This window comes from Vanellus vanellus (genome assembly GCF_965231255.1).
Source record: "Vanellus vanellus genome assembly, chromosome: 9".
NCBI lineage: Eukaryota > Metazoa > Chordata > Aves > Charadriiformes > Charadriidae > Vanellus > Vanellus vanellus.
The window spans coordinates 19,742,937-19,765,193 of record NC_138914.1 but is presented as its reverse complement, the minus strand read 5'-3'; the positions used below and the strand labels follow the sequence as shown (position 1 = coordinate 19,765,193).

At 56.0% G+C, this 22,257-nt stretch overlaps 1 protein-coding gene across 1 annotated transcript in view; it reads left to right on the top strand.

The window, feature by feature from the left end:
• CACNA2D2 (calcium voltage-gated channel auxiliary subunit alpha2delta 2) overlaps positions 1 to 22,257 on the top strand; it is a gene marked incomplete at its 5' end in the record, with an annotated part of 200,805 nt that overhangs the window by 143,863 nt on the left and 34,685 nt on the right. Inside the window, one exon of the mRNA XM_082487826.1 lies at positions 11,835 to 11,894. Coding sequence (XP_082343952.1) covers positions 11,835 to 11,894 — 60 coding nt within the window. The remainder of the gene's footprint in view (positions 1 to 11,834; positions 11,895 to 22,257) is intronic.

The following is a 22,257-nucleotide window of genomic DNA, read 5'->3' as shown; positions in this document are numbered from 1 at the left end:
AGGGAGGGGGAGCTGAGCTCTCATTACAGAGGGCTTTATTAGCATCAATGCTTTCTGGGGCCACATCTGCTGGACAGGAGCTACGTGCCTGGATTTGCAGCAGGAGGTGAGATTGCTGTCCTTACAAAAGGACTAAGAGAAGGAAAGAAAGAAATGAAAAACAATAATGGAGTCAGGAGTGGATCTGTATTGAAGCTCATTGGAAAAAATATATTAAAGGAACGTCTGTGGGAAGCCAGAAAATGGAGAGGCGTGGGGTGAAGGCATCTCTGCCAGGGCTTGGGCTGGGTGTTGGATGAAAGGGTGGGTGTCAGACCCCCTTTCATCCATGGTGCTTGTTTGCTGCTGTTTGGTTCCTTCTTTTATTGTAACAACAAAGAAGCTGGGTCATCAGTTGGGCTGTAAAAATGCAGTCTAACAACACTTAAATTTCAGGCTGCAAACAAGAGAGAATAGGTGAATGGAGGTCAAAACCAAAGCAACAACAATCCTGCTCCATCACCACAGCAGCCGACCAGCAGCCTGGATTTGTCGCATGGTCCATAAGCATCAACACAGGGGTGGGTGCTGAAGGGAAACACTGCGTGGGGACTTGGGCAAGGAGGCATGGGAGTGGGAAAGCACATTGGGACATCTTGCCAAAGAGCAATGAAGCCTGGAGAGCTTGAGCTTTGAGCTGTGCTGAAGAGCCAAGAGAAGGTGAGAGAGCATCTTGATCTCAGAAGGGGGTTCACGATCCTTTCTCAAACCTGGACACTGGGGGAAAGAATGGGAACGATCCCATCGGCCTGAAGTACCACTCAGCCAACTCTCCTGCATCTCTCAGGAAAGGGGAATAACTGCCCTGGCAAAACAAGGCCAGGATAGAGAAATGGCCTGAGATTTGTGTGTTACCTCCCCGAGCAGTTTATTGTTTTTCCCTGTTTGCTGGGTGTGCGTGTTCCTGGCGCGGTGGCAATGCCAGCATCGCTGGTGCTCGGGGGCCAAGCCAAACTCCAGAAGCTTTTGCTTACATTCCTATTGTGTAAATTCATAACGATGGACTTTCAAAAGGAAGCATAGAATTTACTTGATAGATTGTCAGGCCATCTTTCTGTATGACTGTTGTGAAACCGCAGCCATGGGCAAGCCCCAAGAGGCCGCCCAGCCCCTCTCCAAGGCTCTGCCTCATGTCCCACTGCTCCATCCGCTCCTGTTGGCAGTATCCAAAGCCATGGCTCCTCCTTGGGAGGCTTTGCTCATTGTACTTTCTTCTCAAGTCTTCAAGGACACTGTTCACCCCTCTGATAGTGACTTTGCTCAATCTTATCTCCTTCTCCGTGTTTGCCATTCCCCCTCTGCTGTGGCACCTCTCTTACTCCCGGGCTGCGTGCAGTGCTGGCCATGGGGGCTGACAAAGTCCAGGACCATGCTGAGTGCTCCACCTGGGTGCTGTCAGCATTGTCCCCGTGGCAGAAGAGGATGGGAAAAAACGCAGAAAGAGTGGAGGGATGGAAATGGGTCCTGAAGACCCACCTGCAGCTGGGAAGCTGCCTCTTGCCCCGTGGAAGTGCCGGGGGTAGGTGGATGAGTGTTGGGGTCACTGTGAGTTGTCACGTTGGGAAGAGCCCTTTGGTGACCCGCTGAGCTTGCTCACTTCCACCTCCCTGAATCTTCCCCCGGTGCCTGGAGCTGCTGGGGCTTGATTGCCATTTTTCTGAAAGTTTGAGCAAAGCTGATTCTAACTACGGTGCTTTTTTTTAGAGCAAAACACCACTAAAAAGCCCTTTATAGGATTTTTTTGCCTTGCAGTTGCTTTTCTTTGGTGTTTTAAACTGGCAATTGAAACTACTCTGGTCACATTTATATTGCAGTGATAGCGGGGCCTGAGTCACTGATCAGCGTTCCTGACCCCTCTCAGGCTGCAGGAGAGTTGTTGGTGGCATTGGGAGACATGAGGAGGACACCACACGTGTCTCCAGAGGGTTTCAAGCTCGGAAATCTTGGGGGCTCCTCTTGGGGCTTGCTGGGGATGCGGGGTGGTGACATTTTGGTGCATTCTGGCGAGGTTTGCGCGCACTGAAAATATGCCTTACTATAAAAACTTAATAACAGAGGAGCTCTCACTGTGGCATGATGCGCCGTATGGAAATCCCCACGCGGCAGCAGATAATAAACGAGGTGCTTTTTAAAGCTCGCACATCACAGCGCAGCAAGAGGTGATGCCTTAAAATAAATCGATTGTAAGTGGTTTCCAGTGAAAACTTTCTAACAGCGTCCACTTGAATGAAAGGCGAAGAGATAAAGGGGAGTATTTCAAAGGCACAAAAAGGCCTCATCTCCACGGAGCAGTGAGCTGGGGGACCGCCGGGACACAGGCATGATGACCGGCTGCGCTTTAGGTTCCCAGGGATGCCCTCCTGCGTCTCATGGGAGCTTCTCTGTTGTTGGTACCATGTGGAGCACTGGCTGGGGAGGGGAGACACTCCTTGAACTTTTTCTCGCCTTGACATGGGACTTATTTCTCCAAAATAAGGAAGGATAAGGGTTATGAAGGATTATTGTTTTCTTTGGAGACTCTGGCTGCTGAGACTTAACTGGGCAAATTCTTCTTTCTCCTGCCCAAGTGGTAAGCTGTATTGCTTCCTTTTTTTTGTTTTCCTTTATTTATTAAAAAAACTATTCCCCCAAGCTCTAAATAAAATTGATTTTTAAGAGTAAATATCTCTTATAATTGCTGATGAAATATTTCATGGTTATTGTAATGGATTTTGAACTGTGACAAGTCCTACTTGATGATCATAGCTGGAGCTCCACAGATTATTTGAATGTGGTTTAGGGAGCGCCGTTGGAGTGAAGGATTGGGAGAAGACGGGGCTGGAGCAGCGGGCGAGATGCCAACTAACGTATTTGCTGACCCTCTTGACACCACAGAAGCTGAGGCCGCCCTCAGACCTTGTACTGGCACCGTCTCCCGAATCCCTTCACAGGAGCTGCGTCCCTCCAAGCCCACTGCTCACCCAGAGCCAGCAGGGAGAGGAAAGGGAAGGAGCCCAGGGCAGCACCGTGTCTTCCTCCCCAGCTTGGTGGACCTCCCACGATCACCTTTCCCCAGCCGTGACCTTTTAGCAAATGCATCTCGACCTGAATTATTTCTGGTTGTCTGAAAACTTATTGTGCAGCCAGCGAGCCACCCGTCACCCAGCTAATGAGAACCGCGGGGGACAGAGTCCCCAAGCCCTCCCTGTCATGGCAGACCTCCAGCAGAACTGCTGCACCGTGCCGAGATGCCGTGTTTGTGCCCAGTTGCTCACCCACCATGTCCACACCATGCCGGTGCCTCCAAGCACACAGGAGGATACTGGCATTTGCTGTCCCCAAAGCAGGTGATAACAAGAGCCATTGGTAGCAGCGCTTGACAGGCTTTTAGCTTTGGGGTGTGTGGGTCTGGCAGCCCTCTTGTTAGCGGCGGTGCTGCAATTACTGGGGGGCTCAGAGGGGGATGGGCAGCCCCAAAGCTGGGCAGCCATGCCATTGCTGAGACATGTGTGACAAACAGTGCTGGAGCCGCGTTCGTTGGGTGGTTTGTATCTATCGCCCCTCTGAGATACTGCTGATGTGCCCCAGCCCTTCAGCGCCTCCCAGGAGCCAGCCATCACTATTCCAGCTTCATCCCAAGAGAGGCTTTCTTCCTTGCCAGACAGAATTTTGGTTAGGGAATAGTTAGGCTTTAACTGATCTGACTGCTATGGAAGTGGTAGAAACTTCCATCAGGAACAGACTGGGCTTTCTCTACCCCGCTCATCTCCTGAGCTAATGCTCCAGAAGAGAGTGAGAGGTGTGAAGTGAACACAGTTTAAAGCTGCTGGGCTTGGATTTATCACCTGGAACAGCCTTTGAAAAGCCATTTACATCCTTTGTTTTCTTCTCACCATCAAACATTCCCTAAATTTTAGGTGAAAAGGATGCCTGGTGTGCAGTCCTGAGTCTTCTTCCTCTTGAGGACAGTAACGAACTGAATGCGAGAGTCCCGCTAGCAGCTTGCTGCAGCAACTCCATCACCCTCTAGCCCCAGGAATGGGTTTGGATCAGGCTGAGACCAGAGGAGTTCTCTCCTGCAGCTGAGACCCAGCGAGTGCCTGCTGTCAGAGCACTGGCCTGGCTGAGCACGTCCCCCATTACCGTCTCTCCTATCTCAGAGCCATGCAGTGTTTGCTCTAGTTTGGACCTGCTGAGGAACATCGTCTAGTTTCTCACCTCTGCCTTTTCCAGAGCTGCATGGCAGAGTGTGGCTGTTTGGAGCAGCGTTCCTGCCCTGCCCCGCTGGCGGGGACAGCCCAGGTGCCCCCGGGCAGGGACAGCGTGGGGAGCCGTGCTGCCATGGGGCCCCTGAAGCCTCCTGCTCAGCTCTTCCTCTGGCTGAATATTGGGTTCTTGGAGCAGAAGACCCTGCTTTCTTCTCCATCAACTGTAGAAGATGCAGAAAGGTATCGTGACTGCAAATAGCACGGCAAAGGGGACGGAGGAAAGTGATTTTTCTCAGGTCCTGACCAGAAGAGGCGAGTGTGCCTGGCTTGGCTGCATCCCAAAGCCAGGGTGAAGCACGTTCCAGCAGGGCTTAAGGACGATGGCATTTAGCAGTGTGGTTTAAAGGCATATCTAATGCAGGAGCAGGATTTGCTGCCATACATCCAGGGTGACAGGCAGGAGGATGCAGGAAGTGGTGATGCTGGTGTGGCTGAAGCCCCTCTGCTGGCTCCGTGCAGGGGAAGGGGATGGTGAGAGCCCGAGCCTGCCTGTGCCTGTCCCCATCTCTCCATCCTGCATCCCATGTCTCCATCTCACTGCCAGGGAAGGTGGGGACAGATCCTGCACCCTCGTGCTCACCCTTCCTCTCCCAGGAGGGATGGAACAGTGGTTATTTGGCATTGTATCAGTAAAAACAGGAGCTGGGGAGAGTCTGAGCAGCTGAGCTGGGGCTTTGCTATTGCTGATCCCCAGGGACAGGCATCCCTGCGGGGGCACAATCCCCCTGTCCTCCTCCTCCTCTCCTGGGGAGCAGTCAGGGCGATGGGGAGCAGGGACAGAGCTGCTTGTGATTTTGGAAAGCAAACATCAGCCCTCACGGAGGGCAGAAACAACGGGAGAAGGAGAAGAAGGGGCTTTTCTCCAAGGGAGGAAGAGCTGAGAAGAATGCCCGGGAAGGCTCGGCTGCCGTGGGATGCCTGGTTAGCTGCACTGTCCTTTTGCCCTTGGTGCTTTTCCATGCGCAAGAAGTTAAGCTGGTCTGGAGGCCTGAGTGATACTTCAGAGTAGGAGAACTTCCCCCCAGCCAGCAACGCTCTCCTATTCCTCCCCCCTCCTCTGTAAACACATGGGTACCTCTCTGCTTGGGGTGTTTCATTCCTCCCTTCCCAGTGGCTGTTGGGACTGGTGATGGTGTTTCTTACCAGCAAAAGTTGTGGCTCTGGAGGAGAAGGAGCAGAGAGAGAGGCTGTCAGGGGAAGAAGAGCCATGTGCTGCTGGCCTGCAGAGGCGGGAGCTACTGAGATAGTCAGTAAAGTGATGGAAGTTGTGGCTGTGGGGCTGGTCCCATGCTCCCAGGGCCGGGTGCTCGCTGTGCCACTGCCCTGCGTGGGGTCTGCGTTTCACTGGGGCTTTATTTTCTCTCCCACGGGCAGGAGAGCGTTAGCAGCCAGTGCTGGCTCCAGCTCCATCCTCCCCCGGGGATGGACTGGATCCGGGCGAGAGAGGAGGAGAGACAGACTTCGGCCACCCCTATCCCTCTGTGCTGCCGAGGGAGTTATTGACAAACAAGTTAGCGCTCTGAAAGAAAAACGCTGCAGCGTGTTTGAAGCTGCCTCCTTGATCAATACTCCGCCGTGGCTGAGCCCGCTGCCAACTGGATTTCAGATGATGGCTGTGGGGGTAATAAGAGCCCTGGGATCAACTGTCTCGGAGATTATTACAGGATGAGATGCTCCGCTGCTTTACTGTGTTTACTCAAGATTTATATTCCCTATGTGTATATAAGGGGGTTGTCATCTTTTGTCGCTGGTTGATCATTTTTTTTGATGCTGGCATGCGCGCTGTGCCATTAGGGTTTGCTTAGGGGGGGGGTGTGCAGCGAGTTCAGTGAATGGGGATAGGATGGGGACGAGAGGGAGAGCCAGGCTGGGGGCACCCTGGAGCTGGCGTCAGGAGATGGGACTGTGAGAAGGTGCCCTCTGCTCTGCTGCACGCAGGCAGACCAGGATGGAGGCACGTGAAGCACAGGGAACAGGCTTTCACCTTTATGGATGGTCTGCAGTTTCGGGGTGCCTCGTCCATAGAGGGGGGGTCAGTGCCAAAGGAAAGGGTTTGTGCCATCCTTGTTCCTTCATTGTGGAGGAGGAAGAGCTTCAAAACCAGCTGCTGGGGGTGTTCCTGCCTGGGGCTTGGGTTGCTTGGCTTTGTCGTGTGTGTTTGTTTTTCACCTTCTGGGTTTAACCTTTCACCCGTGTTTTCTCGCTTTGGGAGGAGGGCTGGGATGATGAGATGCTGCATGGACCTCTCAGGCCTGATAGCACAGGGCTATTTTAATCTAGCAAAGATCTCCCCTTCCAGCTGTGCGCTCAGGTGCGGGAGGTTAATACACTTCCCGCCATTGGGGAAGACGCCGAGATGAGGGTGATAACAGCCGCGCAGAGGGAAGTTAAATGAAGGCTTAGCAGGAGCAGTGCGCTCTCAGAGCAAACATCCCTGGGCGTACGCAGCTGCTTCGTGCCAGGCCATTGCTGGGCCCTTCCTTACTGGCTGCTGGGAGGACCCAGGGACACCATCCCAGGCTCCCCGAGGAGCATCCCCCTGTGTTGACGCAGGTGTGGGGCGCTTGATGTCCGTGGGGAGGTTGGGGAGACAGGGGTGGCATTGCTGCCGTTACGCAGGGCTGCTGGGTCTCTTCTCACAGGGTGTTTGCCCTAATCCTGTTTTATAAATCCAACCTTGGCCTTTGGCTTCCCTGTGCCGCCCTGGTCTCTGCTCCGCTGCCTCCCAAGTTAAACCCACTGATCTGACTGAGGTGGGAGCAGCCGGGGCGTGCTTATTGCCATGCGGGGTCTGGGAAGAGGGATTTAGCAAAGCATTGGACCGGTTTCTCTTGGAAAATCACTGTGCAAAAATATTAGAGCAGTGCAGGAGAGCCCCGGGTGCGAATGGGGAGAAGGGGTGATGAGGAGGGTGACTTTGTGGGTGATGGAGGCTGAAAAACGAGGTCCTGGAGCAAAGTGGGTTAAAAAAAACCAGCCGTGCGTTTGGGTGTGCCATACTCTAGGCAGACCAAATGTCACCCACCTCGTCCCCCCTCTCCTTTCCCGCGTGGCGTTCGGGAGGAGGGCGTGCATCCGACCGTGCCGCCTTCACCGCCGCCTGCCCGTCCCCAGTCCGTGCCATCCCTGAGGCTCCTTAATCCTGGGCAAGCTGGTGCGCTGAGCAGGGAGCTCCTGATGGATCTGCCCGGGTGAGCAGCGAGATGGAGAGAAGCGCCGTGAAGAATACGAAAGAGGCCGGGGAGTGATAAAGCCCGCTCAGCACCTTCCTCCTCGCAGACCCTGCCATCAGGATCTCCAATCCCTTGCAAATCTCCTGCTGGCCTTTTATGACCTGCGGAGTCGTTTCAATTCAATGTTTTCAGCCTTTAAATCTCCTGTCCTTAGCCCTCAGTGACTTCTGGGGAAAGAACCGCACTCCTTAAAGTGCCACAGCCAGGGCAGTCCCTGCACCAGAGCCTGCTGGGGATTTGCAGGTATTTCACACCCATGCTTTATTTTTGGTAATTCCTCTAATTTTTCTTGCTGCTGGAACCACACAGTTGGCAACCCCAGGTCTGAAGTGCCTGGGAGGTTTTGGTGACTGCCAGGTATGGGCACGGGACCCCTGCCCGGCTCCCCGGTACGCTGCCTGCATCCCGGGCATCTCGCAGTCCCCGCACGCGGCGCACCTTGAGATGGACTGATTGATCAGTAACACTTGAAAAATAATGGTTTAATCATTATTAAGGATTAGAAATAATCCTTGAGCTGTATCGATCATGATGACATTATTCATGATGAACTCATTTGGTATTAATAGGGACGTCCTGCAGCAGTATGTGGCCCCAGGCAGACCCGTCACCTTTCCCCGGGAGATGTGGCCAGGGGGAGGTTGCTGGAGCAGCAGCACCTTCCCAGCCCTAACACACAACTCCAGGTCCTGCTTGTGAGCAAAGCTGTCCTAAACAGCTCCCTCGGGCATCCTGTCCTTGTTGCCACAGTTCCAGCCAGGGATGGGATGGGCCAGGGCTACTCCCATGGGAGCCCCCCGACACGGCATCACTCCAGGAGTGTCCCCCAGCAGGGACGGAGGTGGGTAGAGGATCACCCCTTGCAGAGGAGGGAGGGATGGCTGCCTTCTTGGTCCCTCTCTCCTCCCAATCCCCATCTTGGTCACGGGACCAAAATGTCTTTAGCGAGGAAAACGCTGCAGAAGCAGCAGCTGGGAGGCTCCGGGGACACTTCTCCTGGGGTGGGTGGCCGGTGGTGGCCGGGAGGCGGCACGGCACCCTGCTATGGCTGTGCCATCCTGCTGCAGGCTCCCCCGTCCCTGCAACATGCTATTTATCAAGCAAGAACATCTGGATTTATTGTTTTTTTTTAAAACAAAGTTGTGTCCGGATCGACTTTGACGAATTGACGTTTTCCAGAGGAAAAATATCTTCTGTCGAAGCGTTGTGTCTGGGTGTAGCCGTCCCTTACTGCACCATTTGCAACCCTCTAGGCGCTTGGCACAAGGCGATGAATAGTTAAAGATGTCCATAAATCTTACCCTGGCCCATAATAAACAAACACCCTCTTATCAAGTATAGAAAAATGCATATTTCATCACTGCTGCCTTAAACATGACTCGGAATAAATGCTCGCCTTTAATCAGCCATCTCGATATATAAACAGAGCGCAAAAGCCTGAGGGGGTTGAGGTGCAGAATTGGGCCACAGCTTTTCTAGGTGGCTCGGGGGTGGCAGGGCTGCGGCTGCACAGGTGACACCCCCCCCCCCTCCAAACTGCCCTGAAAATTGACATTACTTGGCTTTTCTGTCCAGCCACACGTCTCCCATTCTCTTTCTCTCTGCCACTGGAGCCGTAGGTCTTTTGCTTCAGTGCTCAGCTGATAGCTGATCTTTGCCCTTGGATGCTGGCCATCAAAAGCAAGCGCTTTGATTTGGAAATCAAGATTTAAAAAAAAAAAAAAAAAAAGAGAAAAGATTAAACAGGAAAGTTTCAACCAGTGGGTGCGCCGAGATTATGTAGTGATGGATACGCGTTTCCCCACATCTGATAAGAACAAGCGGCGTTCTCCAGCTGGGGAGAGCCAGATTTATGATGTCTTTCACCGCTCATTGCCTTACTTTCGAGTACCTGTGTTTTGCTGTGCTCCTGGTAATACAGCACTCACCGTCATCACCCTGCTCCCGCCATGCTGGGTGCTGCCGCTCTCCTGCAGGCAGTGGGGGCATGTGGAGGAAACACCATGAAGCCTCGAGGCTTCCTTTCCCCCTCGATCATCTCCTTAGAAGGGCTGTGGAGGCATTTTGCATCCCTGCGTGCTGACGGGAGTGCCAGAGGAATTGGTGACAGCAGGGATGGCGGCTGTGGAACATGTGGATGTGCCCAGGGCTCCGGAGATGGACGTCTTGTGCGTGCGTGCTCTCCAGGCACTCTCCAGGCCCTGGGGAAATAAATACCTGGGGACGTAGCTGGACTCACACCAGCATGCCGGGTCCTCACTGAGCAAAGAAGTGCTATTTTATTCTGGGATTTGTGGTTCACGGTGTGGAAGTTGGGCATGAAATACCACTGGGAGTCTGACGTGTGTCTGTGTGGTGCTCCCCAGGCCATGATTTGGGATGGTTGTTTCGCCCAGGATGTCACCCTATGACCCTTCCTCCTCCTCCCAGCTGATTCGGGGGGCTGAAGGTGGCCAGGGCTTCGCTCCCTGCCCGCACTCTGGCCGCTGGCATCACTTGTGTGGAGCAGAGCATGGAACAGAGCGCATCCCACCCTGCTAGGGGATGCAGGGAACTGAGGAGCCGGCGATGCAGCAGCGCCCACCTTTAGGCACATCTTTGCTTGGTGCATCTCCCACTAACTGGCGAGGGAGCCTTCCTGGGCTGCGACAGCTTCATCAGTCTCATGGCTAATTAACCCTGTACAGATTAGCTGCTCAACCCTGGATCTGAGACCTCTGTGGTGTGTATTCCCCAGGAGCCTTGTAAAGCCAAGGGCTGGTGTGGAGCAGGGTGGGTGGGCTGTGCTGGGTGCCACGAGGCTGCGGAGATAAACCCTGTGCCTCTGCGAGAGGCGAGGGTGCCCGGCACCCAGGGGTCCGGGTGGCCCTCGGCTCCGCAGGCTGGATCAGGGCACCACGCAACCTCCAGCAGGGCTTTGGTGCTAATGGGATTGCTAATCCCCGCACCCCCCGGGGACCTGGGTCTGGTTGAGGGACGGAGGGAAAGGTCTGGGTCGCTCGTTTTGCACAGTGGGTCCATTGGAAAGCCTGGAGCTCTTACCCTGTCTGTCGCCTTTGGCGCCGTTAAAGGCCAGATTGCAGTTTCTTCCCAGTGCAGCCAGTACCCCAGGGACTGCCTGGTGTCCAGCCCTGCCCTGCTGCACCCTCCGTGCTGCGGAGGCCCCTCACGGCTCAGCCCGAGCCCAGCGAGGCCACCCTGATGGTGAGCATCGCCCCATCCTGCTCCCGGCGAGCCCTGGTTGCTCCGACTGCCCCAGGGTGAGCAGCAACCTGCCCGTACTGCCCGCTGCCTCCGGAGCCATCGGGATGGAGACGCTTGGGTCTCCTTTGAAGCCTCGCGCGCTTTAGTGGGAGAAGGTTGTGGGAGAAGGTTGTGTTTGCCCCAGCCTGGGGTGAGACCTGGCGAGGCAGCTCAGCTCCGGAGCCTCCCGCTGCAGGCAGCAGTTGCAGGCAGAGCTGCTGCCTCTCGTAGCCGGTTCCTCTCCTGCTCGCCAGCTCCCTGGGAGCGCTGGTGTTTGGCAGATGGGCTCAGTGCCACCAAGCCGATGGCCCTGGGTACATGTGACAGGGAGAAGGAGGGCATGGGCACCTGAAGAGGTTAATCCGTGTGGGCAGAGCTGCATACCTCTGGGCCCCACCGCTGGGGTATTTTGAAAGGTTTTTCATCTTTAAAGGTCTGCCCTATCCTGCAGAGAGCTGGTGGCCGTGGGCGCAGGGATCCAGGTTCAGCCCTTGCCCTGTGCGGTAATGCCAGCAGCTGCCAAGCTGCAATGGCTCAGCCCTGATGGAGTTCAAGTGGCAGCAATCCCTTTGAAGACACTGGCTTGCTCCAGGAATGAGCAAAATTGGACATAGGAAGTTCCATCTGAACATGAGGAGGAACTTCTTTACTTTGAGGGTGGCAGAGCACTGGCACAGGCTGCTCAGAGAGGTGGTGGAGTCTCCCACTCTGGAGACATTCCAAACTCTCCTGGATGCCATCCTGTGCAGCCTGCTGTAGGTGATCCTGCTCTGGTGGGGGGGTTGGACTGGATGATCTCCAGAGGTTCCTTCCAACCCTGACCATTCTGTGATTGTGTGATTCTGCGAATGGCGGGAGCAAGCAGAGAAACAATGTCTGTCTGTGTCTGGGGACATCCTTCTCCAGGCATCGCTGCCCACATGCTTGCCTCCTTGCATAGCAGAGAGGTGTTGGGGTCCCAGGAGATCCCCAACTGGGAACTGGTGCAGCACCCGTGCTTCTGCGTTGACATGGACCATGCAGGGCTCCAATTTCTTTCCCTGGGCTCACTTCTCTCCCGCTTGCTTTGCAGAGACTGGCCAATGCAGCGGAGAAGTTCCAGAAGGCTCACCACTGGCAGGACAACATCCGGGTAAGGCTCCACGCATGCCCTGGCCATTCTCACCCCATTCCCTCCTGGACGCCGAGCTCTGTGGAGGCACCAGCCTCAGGGGCGACTCCTGGCACAGGAATCAGCTCTTCATCCCATCCCCACTCCCATCCCTCGGGTCTTCCTTCCCTCCTTGCCCGCGGTCTTGGCTCCCTCATGAGCCACCGCTGGCTGTGCCGCGCTGATCGGCACGCAGGCAGCCCAGGCATCGCCGCCTGCCAGCACTAACGAGAGCAAATGAAGCCATTTGGAGCTTGTTTCCAGTATGTTCTGTAAGGAGAAGGCAGGAGGTGAAGGTCAAGCTGGTGGTTAAATGCTGAGATTGTGGGGGCTAAGGAGACCCTCACCCCCCAGCCATCTCCAGCGGCTGGCGGGTTTAGTGCCAAGTGGGGTCTCGCGCGGGGTGACAGCAGCGGCTGTGGTCATGCGCCGGCACGGCCGTGGAAGCTGCCAGCAGTTGCGGTGGGGGCTGTTTATGGGGGAAGGAGCAATCTGGGCTGGGAGAGGGAAGACGCAGGTTTAATGATTGCATTTGACTTTGTAATTCTGGCGGTGATAGCGCTCAGCGGGAACCTGAAGGATTCTGCCTGGAAATGCTCTCAAATTATAACGATAATACAAAAGGAAGGAAAGATTGTTTTCCTTCCAGTGCAAACGGAGTCTACGATAAAAAATACTCCTGAGCTACCCAGCACCTTCCTCCGGGTCGGGCCGGATCCTGCCCTGCCCCGGGGAACCCCCAGCAGTCACTGAGGGGACAGCCTGGGGACAGCCCCACTGCCGAGCCTTGCTGGTGTGTTTTGGGGGGTATTTGTCTGCAGCTACGATCCACTCAGGGAGGAGAGGAGATGAGGACCTGAAACCACATCCTCTTCTGCAGACCCTCCTGATGATGGTGATGGTCACCAGGGTTTGATGTGGAGAGGAAGAGGCAGGAGGAGCAGCAGAGGAGGCAAAGTCTTGAGCTGCTTAGCTTTTGTTTGCCACGTGGCCAGCAGGGGGTGGATGCTCGTGGCCAGTTCTCGTTCCCCCGGGAGCTATGTCTCATAGGCACCCAGAAAGGCTGAGCTCGCAGGGACCTTCCCTTCCTTAGCAGATGCAGCCTCACTAAGGAGAGGTGAGGTGTCCCCGCTGGCCCTCCCGTCCAGCAGACCATTGTCATCGTCACTGGTTGTCACTGAGACATTTCTGCATGGTAGCGCTGCCGAATTACTGTCACCTCTTTCTGGCAGGCTGGTGGAGGGGAGGTTAGGAGGATGACGAGGTTTGGTGTGGGCACAGGCTGGTGCCTCCCGGCACCTGGAGAGAGCTCTGCCTCCATGCTGCCTGCAGTCCCGGTCACTGTCCCCGGGGGCACAGCAAAGGCTGGACCCTCTCGCCAGCTCCCGGGGGCAGCCCCAGCCTGCCGGGACGCCCTTGGCTGCGGGCTCTGCGGGAGGCAGGCTGCAGCACCGGGGGAGCAGTGAGCATCTCCCATGGACTCGCACCTCCATCCCTAGCACTGGCCTGATCTGTGTTGTCCTCTGGGGTCCGGAGCCCCGGGACAGCTGATCCCTGGGCAGCACCCGAAGCTTGGCCACGGACACCCTGGGGACATGGTGGTGTCCCCATGCTGGGCTGGTGCCCAGGGGTGGATGCCCTGTGGCTGTGGCATGGGCAGGGCGGGCAGAGCTGGAGCAAGGTCCCTGCCTTCTGCAGCAGTCCTTGGTGCTTCTGCTCATCCCTTGGGCTGCAGGGGTGGGCAGCTGCCACGCTGCCAGCGCTCCTGCTCCGGGCTCATCCACAGGCCCAGAGCTCCCTCTCCATCCAGACCAAGCTCCCCTCTGCTGCAAGGGGGATAAGTTGGGATACAAAACAGTCTGGGAAAGGCTGTAGCACTGGGGAGCTCTTGGCTCGTTTTACCATTCGCGGCACAAACCTTTCAGAAATCCACTTTCGTAGAAAAAATATTTTTAATAGCACTGTTTGCAACCACTTAATCAAGGTAATTAGGAGCGAGTCACCCAGAAACAATGTGCAGCGATGCGTCACCGCAGAGCTCACCGCAGCTTTTATCAGGACAGCCCAGACCCGGCTGGGACACTTGATGGACTGGTCCGGCTTCGTGCACAGTAACCAGGGTGATGGGCTTTTGCTCTCTCCCCAGCAGGCAGCCCTGCCTGCACCAGCCCTGACTGCGCCAGCCCTGCCTGCGCCATCCCTGGTTCCCGGGCAGAGCAGAGGGATGGAGGGGCTGCATCAATGGCTCTCACTGCCGGCGTTCAGCCTCCTTTTGCCATCCTTCAGCCGTAAATCAGCAGGGCACAGTCAGACCTGTGTGCCAGCACTGTGACACCGTCTCTGCTGCTGCCCGCGGCTTGTTGCCGGTGCTGGCATGGGCATTGGGCATGGAAGACGGCAGCGCAGCATCTCCAGCTCCTCCTCTCCTCCCTCCCCTACCGAGCAGCTTGTTCCTTCTGGCCGCAGCTCTCCCCTCCTCTCCCGGCGTGTCGCGTCCTAACCTCGCGCCGGAGTCGATGACAGATTGCAGCGAGCGCGGTTATTTTTGTGTTTCCATCCGAAGGCGCGCCGGCAGATGCTGAGTGTTTGCGCTGCATTAGTGCTAATGGCAGCCCCATTAAACCTCGCCGCAGATGGGTTGCTATGGAAGTCCGGGGGAAATGGAAACAGGAGCAGGAACCCGTGTGGCTGGGAGGCTGCTGCCAGCAATCGCTCACGACCCAGCTCTACGGGGGAAGTTTCTTCTTTTCTCCTTTTTTTTTCCTGTCTTTCCCAGCTGCACACCTGCTGTGCTGGCGTTCCCAGAGGGATTGAGCTCAGCCTCCTGCCTCGGGGGGGGGCTTTGCAAAGCACTTCTCCCTTCCCAAAACACTCCCCTTGCCCCGTGCTCTCCTGCCCAATCCCTGCTCCTTGTCCTTGCCCACCCTCAGGCCCCCCCACATCTCCTGGCCAGGCCAAGCCAGGGCCACGTCCCCCTGTGTCCCCAGAGCTCCCCTGCACACCAGAGCACTTTGCTTGGCCAAAAGCACTCTTAGCCCCGAGGTCGCCGGTGCAATGGCACCAGGGTACCCCCCTCACATTGTCGCACCGGCTCATTTCACCCCAGGGCTGGGTGGCCGCTCGGGGTGGCACGCTGGGCAGGGACAGGTGGGTGCCAGGGCAGGCTGCAGTGCGGGGCTGTTGTATCACCCTTGGTGATTTGGAGGGGGGGAGAGGCCGTGCCCTTCCCCACCTGCACAGCGAGGGTCTCTCGGGGATGCAGGTTCACCCGCTGGCGAAGACTGGCAGGACCCCAGGAAGGTGGGAACTGGGTGCTGTTGCCACAGGTCAGGCTCCCACCACGGGGCACTGGGACCACCTGGCGCTGGTACAATAAGAGACCACAAAAAGCTCCCAGTTTGCAGTGTCTTGGCCAACCGGTTTTCCCAGTGAGAAGCTTCTGGCCTCTGGATTTGCAGGCAGGGCTCTGCAGGGGGTCTGCCAGGACAGGCTGGCTCCGCTCGGCACAGAGCCATGGGGGTCTGTCCCTCAAGGCACATTAGGGCTCTCCTCCTGAACCAGATGTCCCCAGCCGTGTCCCCCAGCCATGTCAGTGATGCTGACCATCCCCAGCAGCAGCTGGAGGTGCCAGGGCTGCAGCCTGCACCACGATGCTGTTTGCTACCTTTCCATCCTCTGTTTGCGACCCTGCTCGGGCGTGACACCTGCAAAATGTACCTATAAAAGCGCAGAAAGGTCCTGGGGAGGTTTTTGCTGCCATCCTTCATATCCATCCTTGCTGACAAGCTGTCGTGCTGCACGACGGGCATCTCAGCTGACTCCATGTACTCCCAGCTCCTCTCCCACCGCATGCTTTGCTTTCCTCCCGGGTTTTCCAGTGCATTTCCAGACCTTCAGCCACGACCCAGCGCTGTCAGTGGGGCTTGGGTGTCCTGCAACCCACGGTGTGTGGGAGCAGGGGCCGCGCTGACCCGGGGGATGCCGTCAAAGGCACAGATCTGCGCCGCCAGCCGTGAAATGCATCCCAGGGCATCATCGTCACTGCCTGACGGTCTGCTGGGGCGGCCGGAGCTATTTGTCCCTTTAAGGGACACTCCAATGCTGCAGAGACCCATCCCCGCATTTATGTGTGCTTGGCAGGATTATATAAATTGCCTTTAAAAGTTGACTTCTTTATAAGCCATTTTCTGCTTCATAAAATGTTTATTACTGTTGTTTTTCTCCAAGTCCTCCTTTCTCGCCACATTTTCCGTCGCTACACTGGGAAGCTCCCCTCTTCCTCCGCCTGCTGCCCCCCCCCCGCCTCCCACCTCTCCCCACCTTTTGCGTGCTGGAAAGGGGCGTTTGAAGGGTCAGAGCCCAGCAGTCCCTTTCTTCTTGGGAAAGAAAAATAGCTATACATTGAGGTGTGGATGTAAGAGCTGCTGGGGGCAGGCTTTAACTGCTGGGCACAGCATGGGTGGGTTTGGGGTGCGGCGGCGTGCGCGGAGGTGGCAGAGAGAGCACGGGCAGCCCCCACGCTGCTGCCTCCATCCATAACCCCTCGCCTGCAAGCACGCAAGCAAATAACAAAGCCCAGATAATTTCAAGCTCCATTAGAAACGAAACTCCAGGGAAAACGGGATTGCTGTTTGCCAAATAGGGAAGGACAGGAGGAATAACGGAGATTGCGCTCCTGACCGCCCAAGAAAGGTGAGGGATAAAGCGGGGGGATGTGGCGGCACAGCTGGATGCCCCTCTGTGGCCGTACAGCCCTGGATGCAGCACCCCTCTGGGCACAGGGCCCTGCCAACAAGCTGCACCAGCCGGTGCCGCCGCGGTGTGCCCGGCGCGTGTCTGCAGTGGCAGCCGTGGCCGTGCCACGCCATGCGTGGCCCCCGGCAGCTGTTTCTGCAGGTTTGCTGCGGTGATGCAGGCAGGGCTTTGTGTTCAAAGCAGCGTTAGAAGGGCGAACGCCAGCTCCTTATCCCCCTTTCATTTTTCTCCTCCTTTAATTACAGATCCTACTTATCGGCCAAGAACAGAAAGATCGTCACCGTAACCTTGCACTTGCCCTTGTAGAAGGTTTACCTAAAAAGTTAGAAAATAAAATCAAATACTCTAATTTGCAGTCGTCTTGCCATTTCAAACCCAGTTTTCATTACAGCACAGAAAGTGCATTGAAGCTGTGTTTATAACCCCCTTTTAGATAACAAATCACATTTTCTTTTGGCTGGCAAGTGTGTAGAATTGATATTTTTTTTTTCAGTTTAATGGGTTTGTGTGTTCAGGAATGATCTCCATCAACTGAGAGTCTTTATTGTGTTTGATATAATGTCAGCTTTCATTACGCTCGGAGAATTACTGTGTTAAAGCACCAACCTTGCTGTAGAGCCGTTCTGGCCGAAAAGCAGAACAAGAAAATCATTCACAAAAACCCCGTGTTGGTGCTGTTCCCTCTTAAAAGCCAAGGACAGGGCTCGAGGGGGCTCCCTTCAACACCCCCTGCTCTGCAAGACAGCCGGGACACCCATGGTGGTCCCATAGGTGCAGTGGTTTGGTGCAGGGGCTGTTGGCTTTCCTGCCGGTGCTCCCATCCCATCCCGTTCCAGGCAGGGCAGGGGGTCCCTGGCACCCACCTGGCTCTGCATGGGTGCTGGCATCCCTGTGGTGCCCGAGTGCAGCGGAGGGGAGAGGCAGCCGCATCTCATTGGAGGCAGGCTCAAAGGAGCGGGAGCGGACGGGAGATGCCATGTAAAGAAGGATAGCTGGTGAGGCATGATCAGATAAAACATCTTCTCGGGGAGATGAAAAAACTGTTGACGGGTCACTTAAATATTTCCCCAGCTCTGTCAGAGAGGCAGAGGGAGGAAATTGCTTTAAAAAAAAACCACCAAAGATGCCAAGGCAGATTATGATGACTGTTTCCACCTGTCCTGGGTAATGCTTGTGGCTTCTGCTGCTGGATGGGATGTTAGGGGACTCACCCGGCAAGGGCTGCAGGAGAGGCACGGTGCGCACCAGAACGGTCCTGGGTCCATCCCACAGCCCATGGTGGCTGGGGCTAACCATGTATATTTTCCTGTTCCTGGGAACTGGGGGAGGATTCATCATGACACGGATGGACAAGGACAGCTCTAGCCCAGTGGAAATAAAAGGTTTGGCCTCTATGAGATGCTGCTAGTGTTTATCCTGATTCCCAGAGCCAGGCGTAGCTGTGATTGCAGGTAGGAATTTCACCCAGGAATTCATCCTGTCCTTTTGGGAGCCTGTTCCTGGCCATGGCCCTCACACCGCCCCGTGGCAGCTGTTACAGAAACTCTTTTCTTTGCCGTGTTACACAGCCGAGAAGGCTGCTGTGCCTCTTGCAGGACTGGGCGACCTTGGGGTGAGCCCTCACCCAGCTGGGACCTCCAGCCCCAGCTGCCAGCTAGGGCAAACTGGCCAGCATGGACCTGTCCTCAGGCATGGCCATTGGCCAGTCCTATCCCGCTCCTCTCGCTGCAGGCAGGCTTGGCAGAGGCGACGCTGCAGTGGGAATGCACTGTGTCCCCCTGCTCGTCCCCGGGTGCCACCCATCCCTTGGCACAGACGTGCGATGGGAGATGCGGGAGCTGCGTGACACGCTGCAGGCTGTCTTCTGTACGCAAGGTGCAACTATAAGCAAAATCTGTTGCTATTTGTATGTGCTTAATGGTTCAGAGACATGAAGAACTCCCTAAATATTCACTGCTTATTACAAGTGCTGAAGGCAGAGGAAAGATAGGCTAATGAGCACAGCCATCGGTGCTGTGTGGGTTCGCTGGCTCCCACTTGCTCTCCCAACCTGCTGAATTGCCCAGGCTCGGGTCCTGGTCATCTGGCTCATCCCCACATCAGCACGCTGTGGGCTGGGATGGTGGCCCTGCCCCCGGCCCCATCCGGTGGCCGGGAAATGGGCAGGTGCCAGCTTGCGATCCGTCTTCCCCAGTGCCCTCCGAGCTCCTCCTGACTGCCTGGAAGGCAAACCACTGCAGGATTTGGCTCTTCCAGAGCCAATTAAATCTTGAAAGAGGTTTCTTGACTGCAGGGGTCACCCGTGCCGTTCGGAGAAAGGAAACCTGCAGCCGGAGGGCTGAGATGGACAAAAATCAATGCAGTGCAGCGGGAGCTACCTGCAAAATAGCACCGTCCCCAGGGTACACCATCAAGAGGGTGACCCTTACAAGACGACTCCAAGTGATCCTGCGGCACACAACAGATTGGTGGGAGAAGGATTAGCCATCTTAGGTAGTCTTATAGAAAAGCTGTAAGGGGAGAGCGACCCGTGGGCTCTCACAGAATTACAGAATCTCCACTGTGTTCCTGCCGGCTGCATGCTCCGGCTGGACAGGCTGGAGCAAAGAGATGATGTGCCACCAGCAGCTCCTTCCGAGGCTTTTTCAGGGTGGTGGCAGCTGTGTGCATGACGTGATTTGATTGCCACCTCGTTAGACCACTGACTCAGAGGTTTGAGCCAGCACCCTTCTGTCCTGACATCACCAGGCTGCAGCGAGATGGCAGAGCACTGACCTTTCTCATGTTATTTTTAGTTGCTGGAATTGTTTTAGGTGAAAAAAAGACCTATTTGAGTGCTTTTGGAGAAGGCTGTGCAGGGGGTGGCGGGCAGGAGTGCTCCTCACCACCCACCTGAGACCCCCCCATGCCCCTCCTTGTCGTGGGCTTTGGCTCAAACCTAGTCTGCCGGCGTGTGGCCAGGGATCCCCGTGCCAAAGCAGGGTCCTCCCTTGAGCCACTGGCAGCTCTCCAGCCAGCTTGCTTTCGTTGATTAGCTTTTTGCATGGCGTTTTGCTGTAAAATCAGCAAAGGACTGGAGCACAGGGCTGGCGGGGAGGGCTCAAGGGGGACAAGCAGGACGTAGGGTCACCAGGGAGACTCCAGCATGCAGCATCCCTGGAGCCCCATCCAGGAGGTCCCACCTGGGTCAAGCCCTGGCCAGGGGCTGCCCTGGGACACCGAACCACAGAGGTTTGGTGCAGGCATGGTGATTGCTCGGTGGCTTTGCCAGAGAAGCCCAGGCGATGGCTTCAGCAGTGTTTGCAGGTTTGTCTGCCGTTGCACTGAACTCCCAAAGTCGTTTCCCCCCTAACTTGCACTAAGGGTTTGGGAGACTGAAATAACCCCGTGCTTATCCGCCAGCGGCACGGCGCTTGCAGTGCCATTACGCAAATGCCATTTGGCAATTACGGCGCGAGAAAATGGGCAGCAGTTGACACATCATCGAGGAGCAGCTACCCAGCATCTGCCTCCCTTCACCAAGTGCTTTTTGCAGGCTCGTTTGCAAGAGACAGGGGCAATGTTTTGCCCTGAAATCCCTCGACATCTTCACTCCCTTGTTTTCTTTATTGGTATTTATTCTGAAAGGCTCTAGAAATATCACTGCTATTTACACAGACCGAGTGCTGGATTTAACGTGGACCAGAGGAGGAGGAAGAGAGGATTATGTGAAGAAGGCAAGCACAGTTTAAAAAACAAATATTAAGGAGAGGAAGTTGTAGGGCTCCGTGTTGCCTCTTGGGAGGCCCCCTGGCATCTCCTTGGAGCATCTCTGAGCGCTCTGTCCCTCCTTCCTGCAATAAATTGTCACTGGCTCCACCAGCCTCCGGATGCCAGGGATGTGGATGCCCTGCCAGCTCCCGCAGGCTCCCTCCTTTGCATCCCCCAAGCCCCACAGCATCAGTGGAATTGTGGCAAGGAGAGCAGAGCCTGGCATCAAGGCACGTCCTGGGGCCAGGGCCATGGTGACGCTGACCATCCCACGCGTGCTGTCTCACACGTGCAAATCTCAGCCGCAGTGTGGAATGGGGCCGAGATCTTACTCGGCTGCTCCTGGGGTTGTCAGGGCTTGAAAAAGTGCATGAGAAACGCTCTGTGATCCCTAGGGAAACTGGTAGGAGAGCTGTACTTCCAGGAGGTCTGCTCCCCGTGGTGTGCCATTGGAGCATTGGAGCCGGTGAAAGCAGGACCAGGGGACCGGCTCTCCTCCCTGAGCATCACCTTGCCACCCTCTTCCCCACCGCATGAGCCGGGCCACCACGTGTGGGAGGGGATTTGAGCTTTTTGGAGGAGCCAATGGGAGACAAAACGAATAACAAAGCACCTTCTGGATGGCTGTTGTTAGTCACACTCACTTCTGATTAAAGATCATTAAACATGAAATTAGCTCGTTTGTGTTACGGGTCTCCCGGGGGTTCCTTTAATTAGGAAGTGCAGATGGCCACAGACCCGGGGAGATGGCAGTGCTGGCGAGGGGCAGGGGCGTGCGTGGGGCCGGGAGCAGGGCAGGGAGGGCATCTGAAGAGAAATTAATTTTTTTCCCCTTTTCTTGTTGTTGTAAACCCCTCAGCATTTCACAACAAATCACAGATAATTAATAAGTACATTCCCTTAATGACTAGGCTTTTTAATAGCAGAAATTGGAAGATGCTGTGTTGATTTTTATTTTTTTCACTTTCCCCTCTCGGTGCTGTCTTATCTCCATGATTAAGTCGCAGAGCCCACGGGAGGGACCGGTCCCTCTGCCCAGCAGGATGCTGAAACTGCCCTTTGCAATCCCCATCCCGGGGGGACATCAGCTGTGCAGCCTGCCAGCATCCCTCTGCCACCAGTGCCCCCGAGAGAGCAGCATCCCTGCTCCAGGGGCTTTCCCACCTCCTGGTGGTCTTGTGTCTTACCAGCCTGGGGAAGCAGCAGCAGCAAACGGCGCGAGGGAGCAGGTTTGTGGCGAGAGGATAATGCCAGCAAGGAGTTAGGGACTGCCAGCTCCTGGTGGGGCTGGGTTGGTGAAGCAGGTGGTGCCGGCTGCCCAGTGAGCTGCTCGGACCTGCTGGTCCCCTTCCGCGGGTGTCACGGTGCCACCGGCCCTGGCACGAGCCTGTGGCCAGGCTGGGCTGGGTGTTATGGTGCCATCAGCCCCGGCACGAGCCTGTGGCTAGGCTGGGTTGAATGTCACAGTGCTACCAGCCCTGCCACAAGCCCACGGACAGACTGGACTCAGTGTCACAGTGCCACCGGCCCTGGCATGAGCCCATAGCCAGGCTGGGATGAGTGTCACGGTGCCACTGGCCTTGGCGTGAGCCGATGGCTGGGCTGGGTGCCGCACGGCAGCAGCAGAGCAGGAGTGGGGAGGATGGGGATGCAGTCAGCACTGCTAAGGTTTCATCTGGGTTTCTGTTCTGGACTCAGATCACTTTCCTCGTTAAATAATAACAGCAACAATCGTCCCAAAGCGCTGGCTGTGCGTGCCGGGCGGAAGGTTGGTTTGCGCGGCAGCTGCTGACGGCTGATTGAGTGGCAGACATGTTAGTGCCGCCACGGCTGCCGGTGC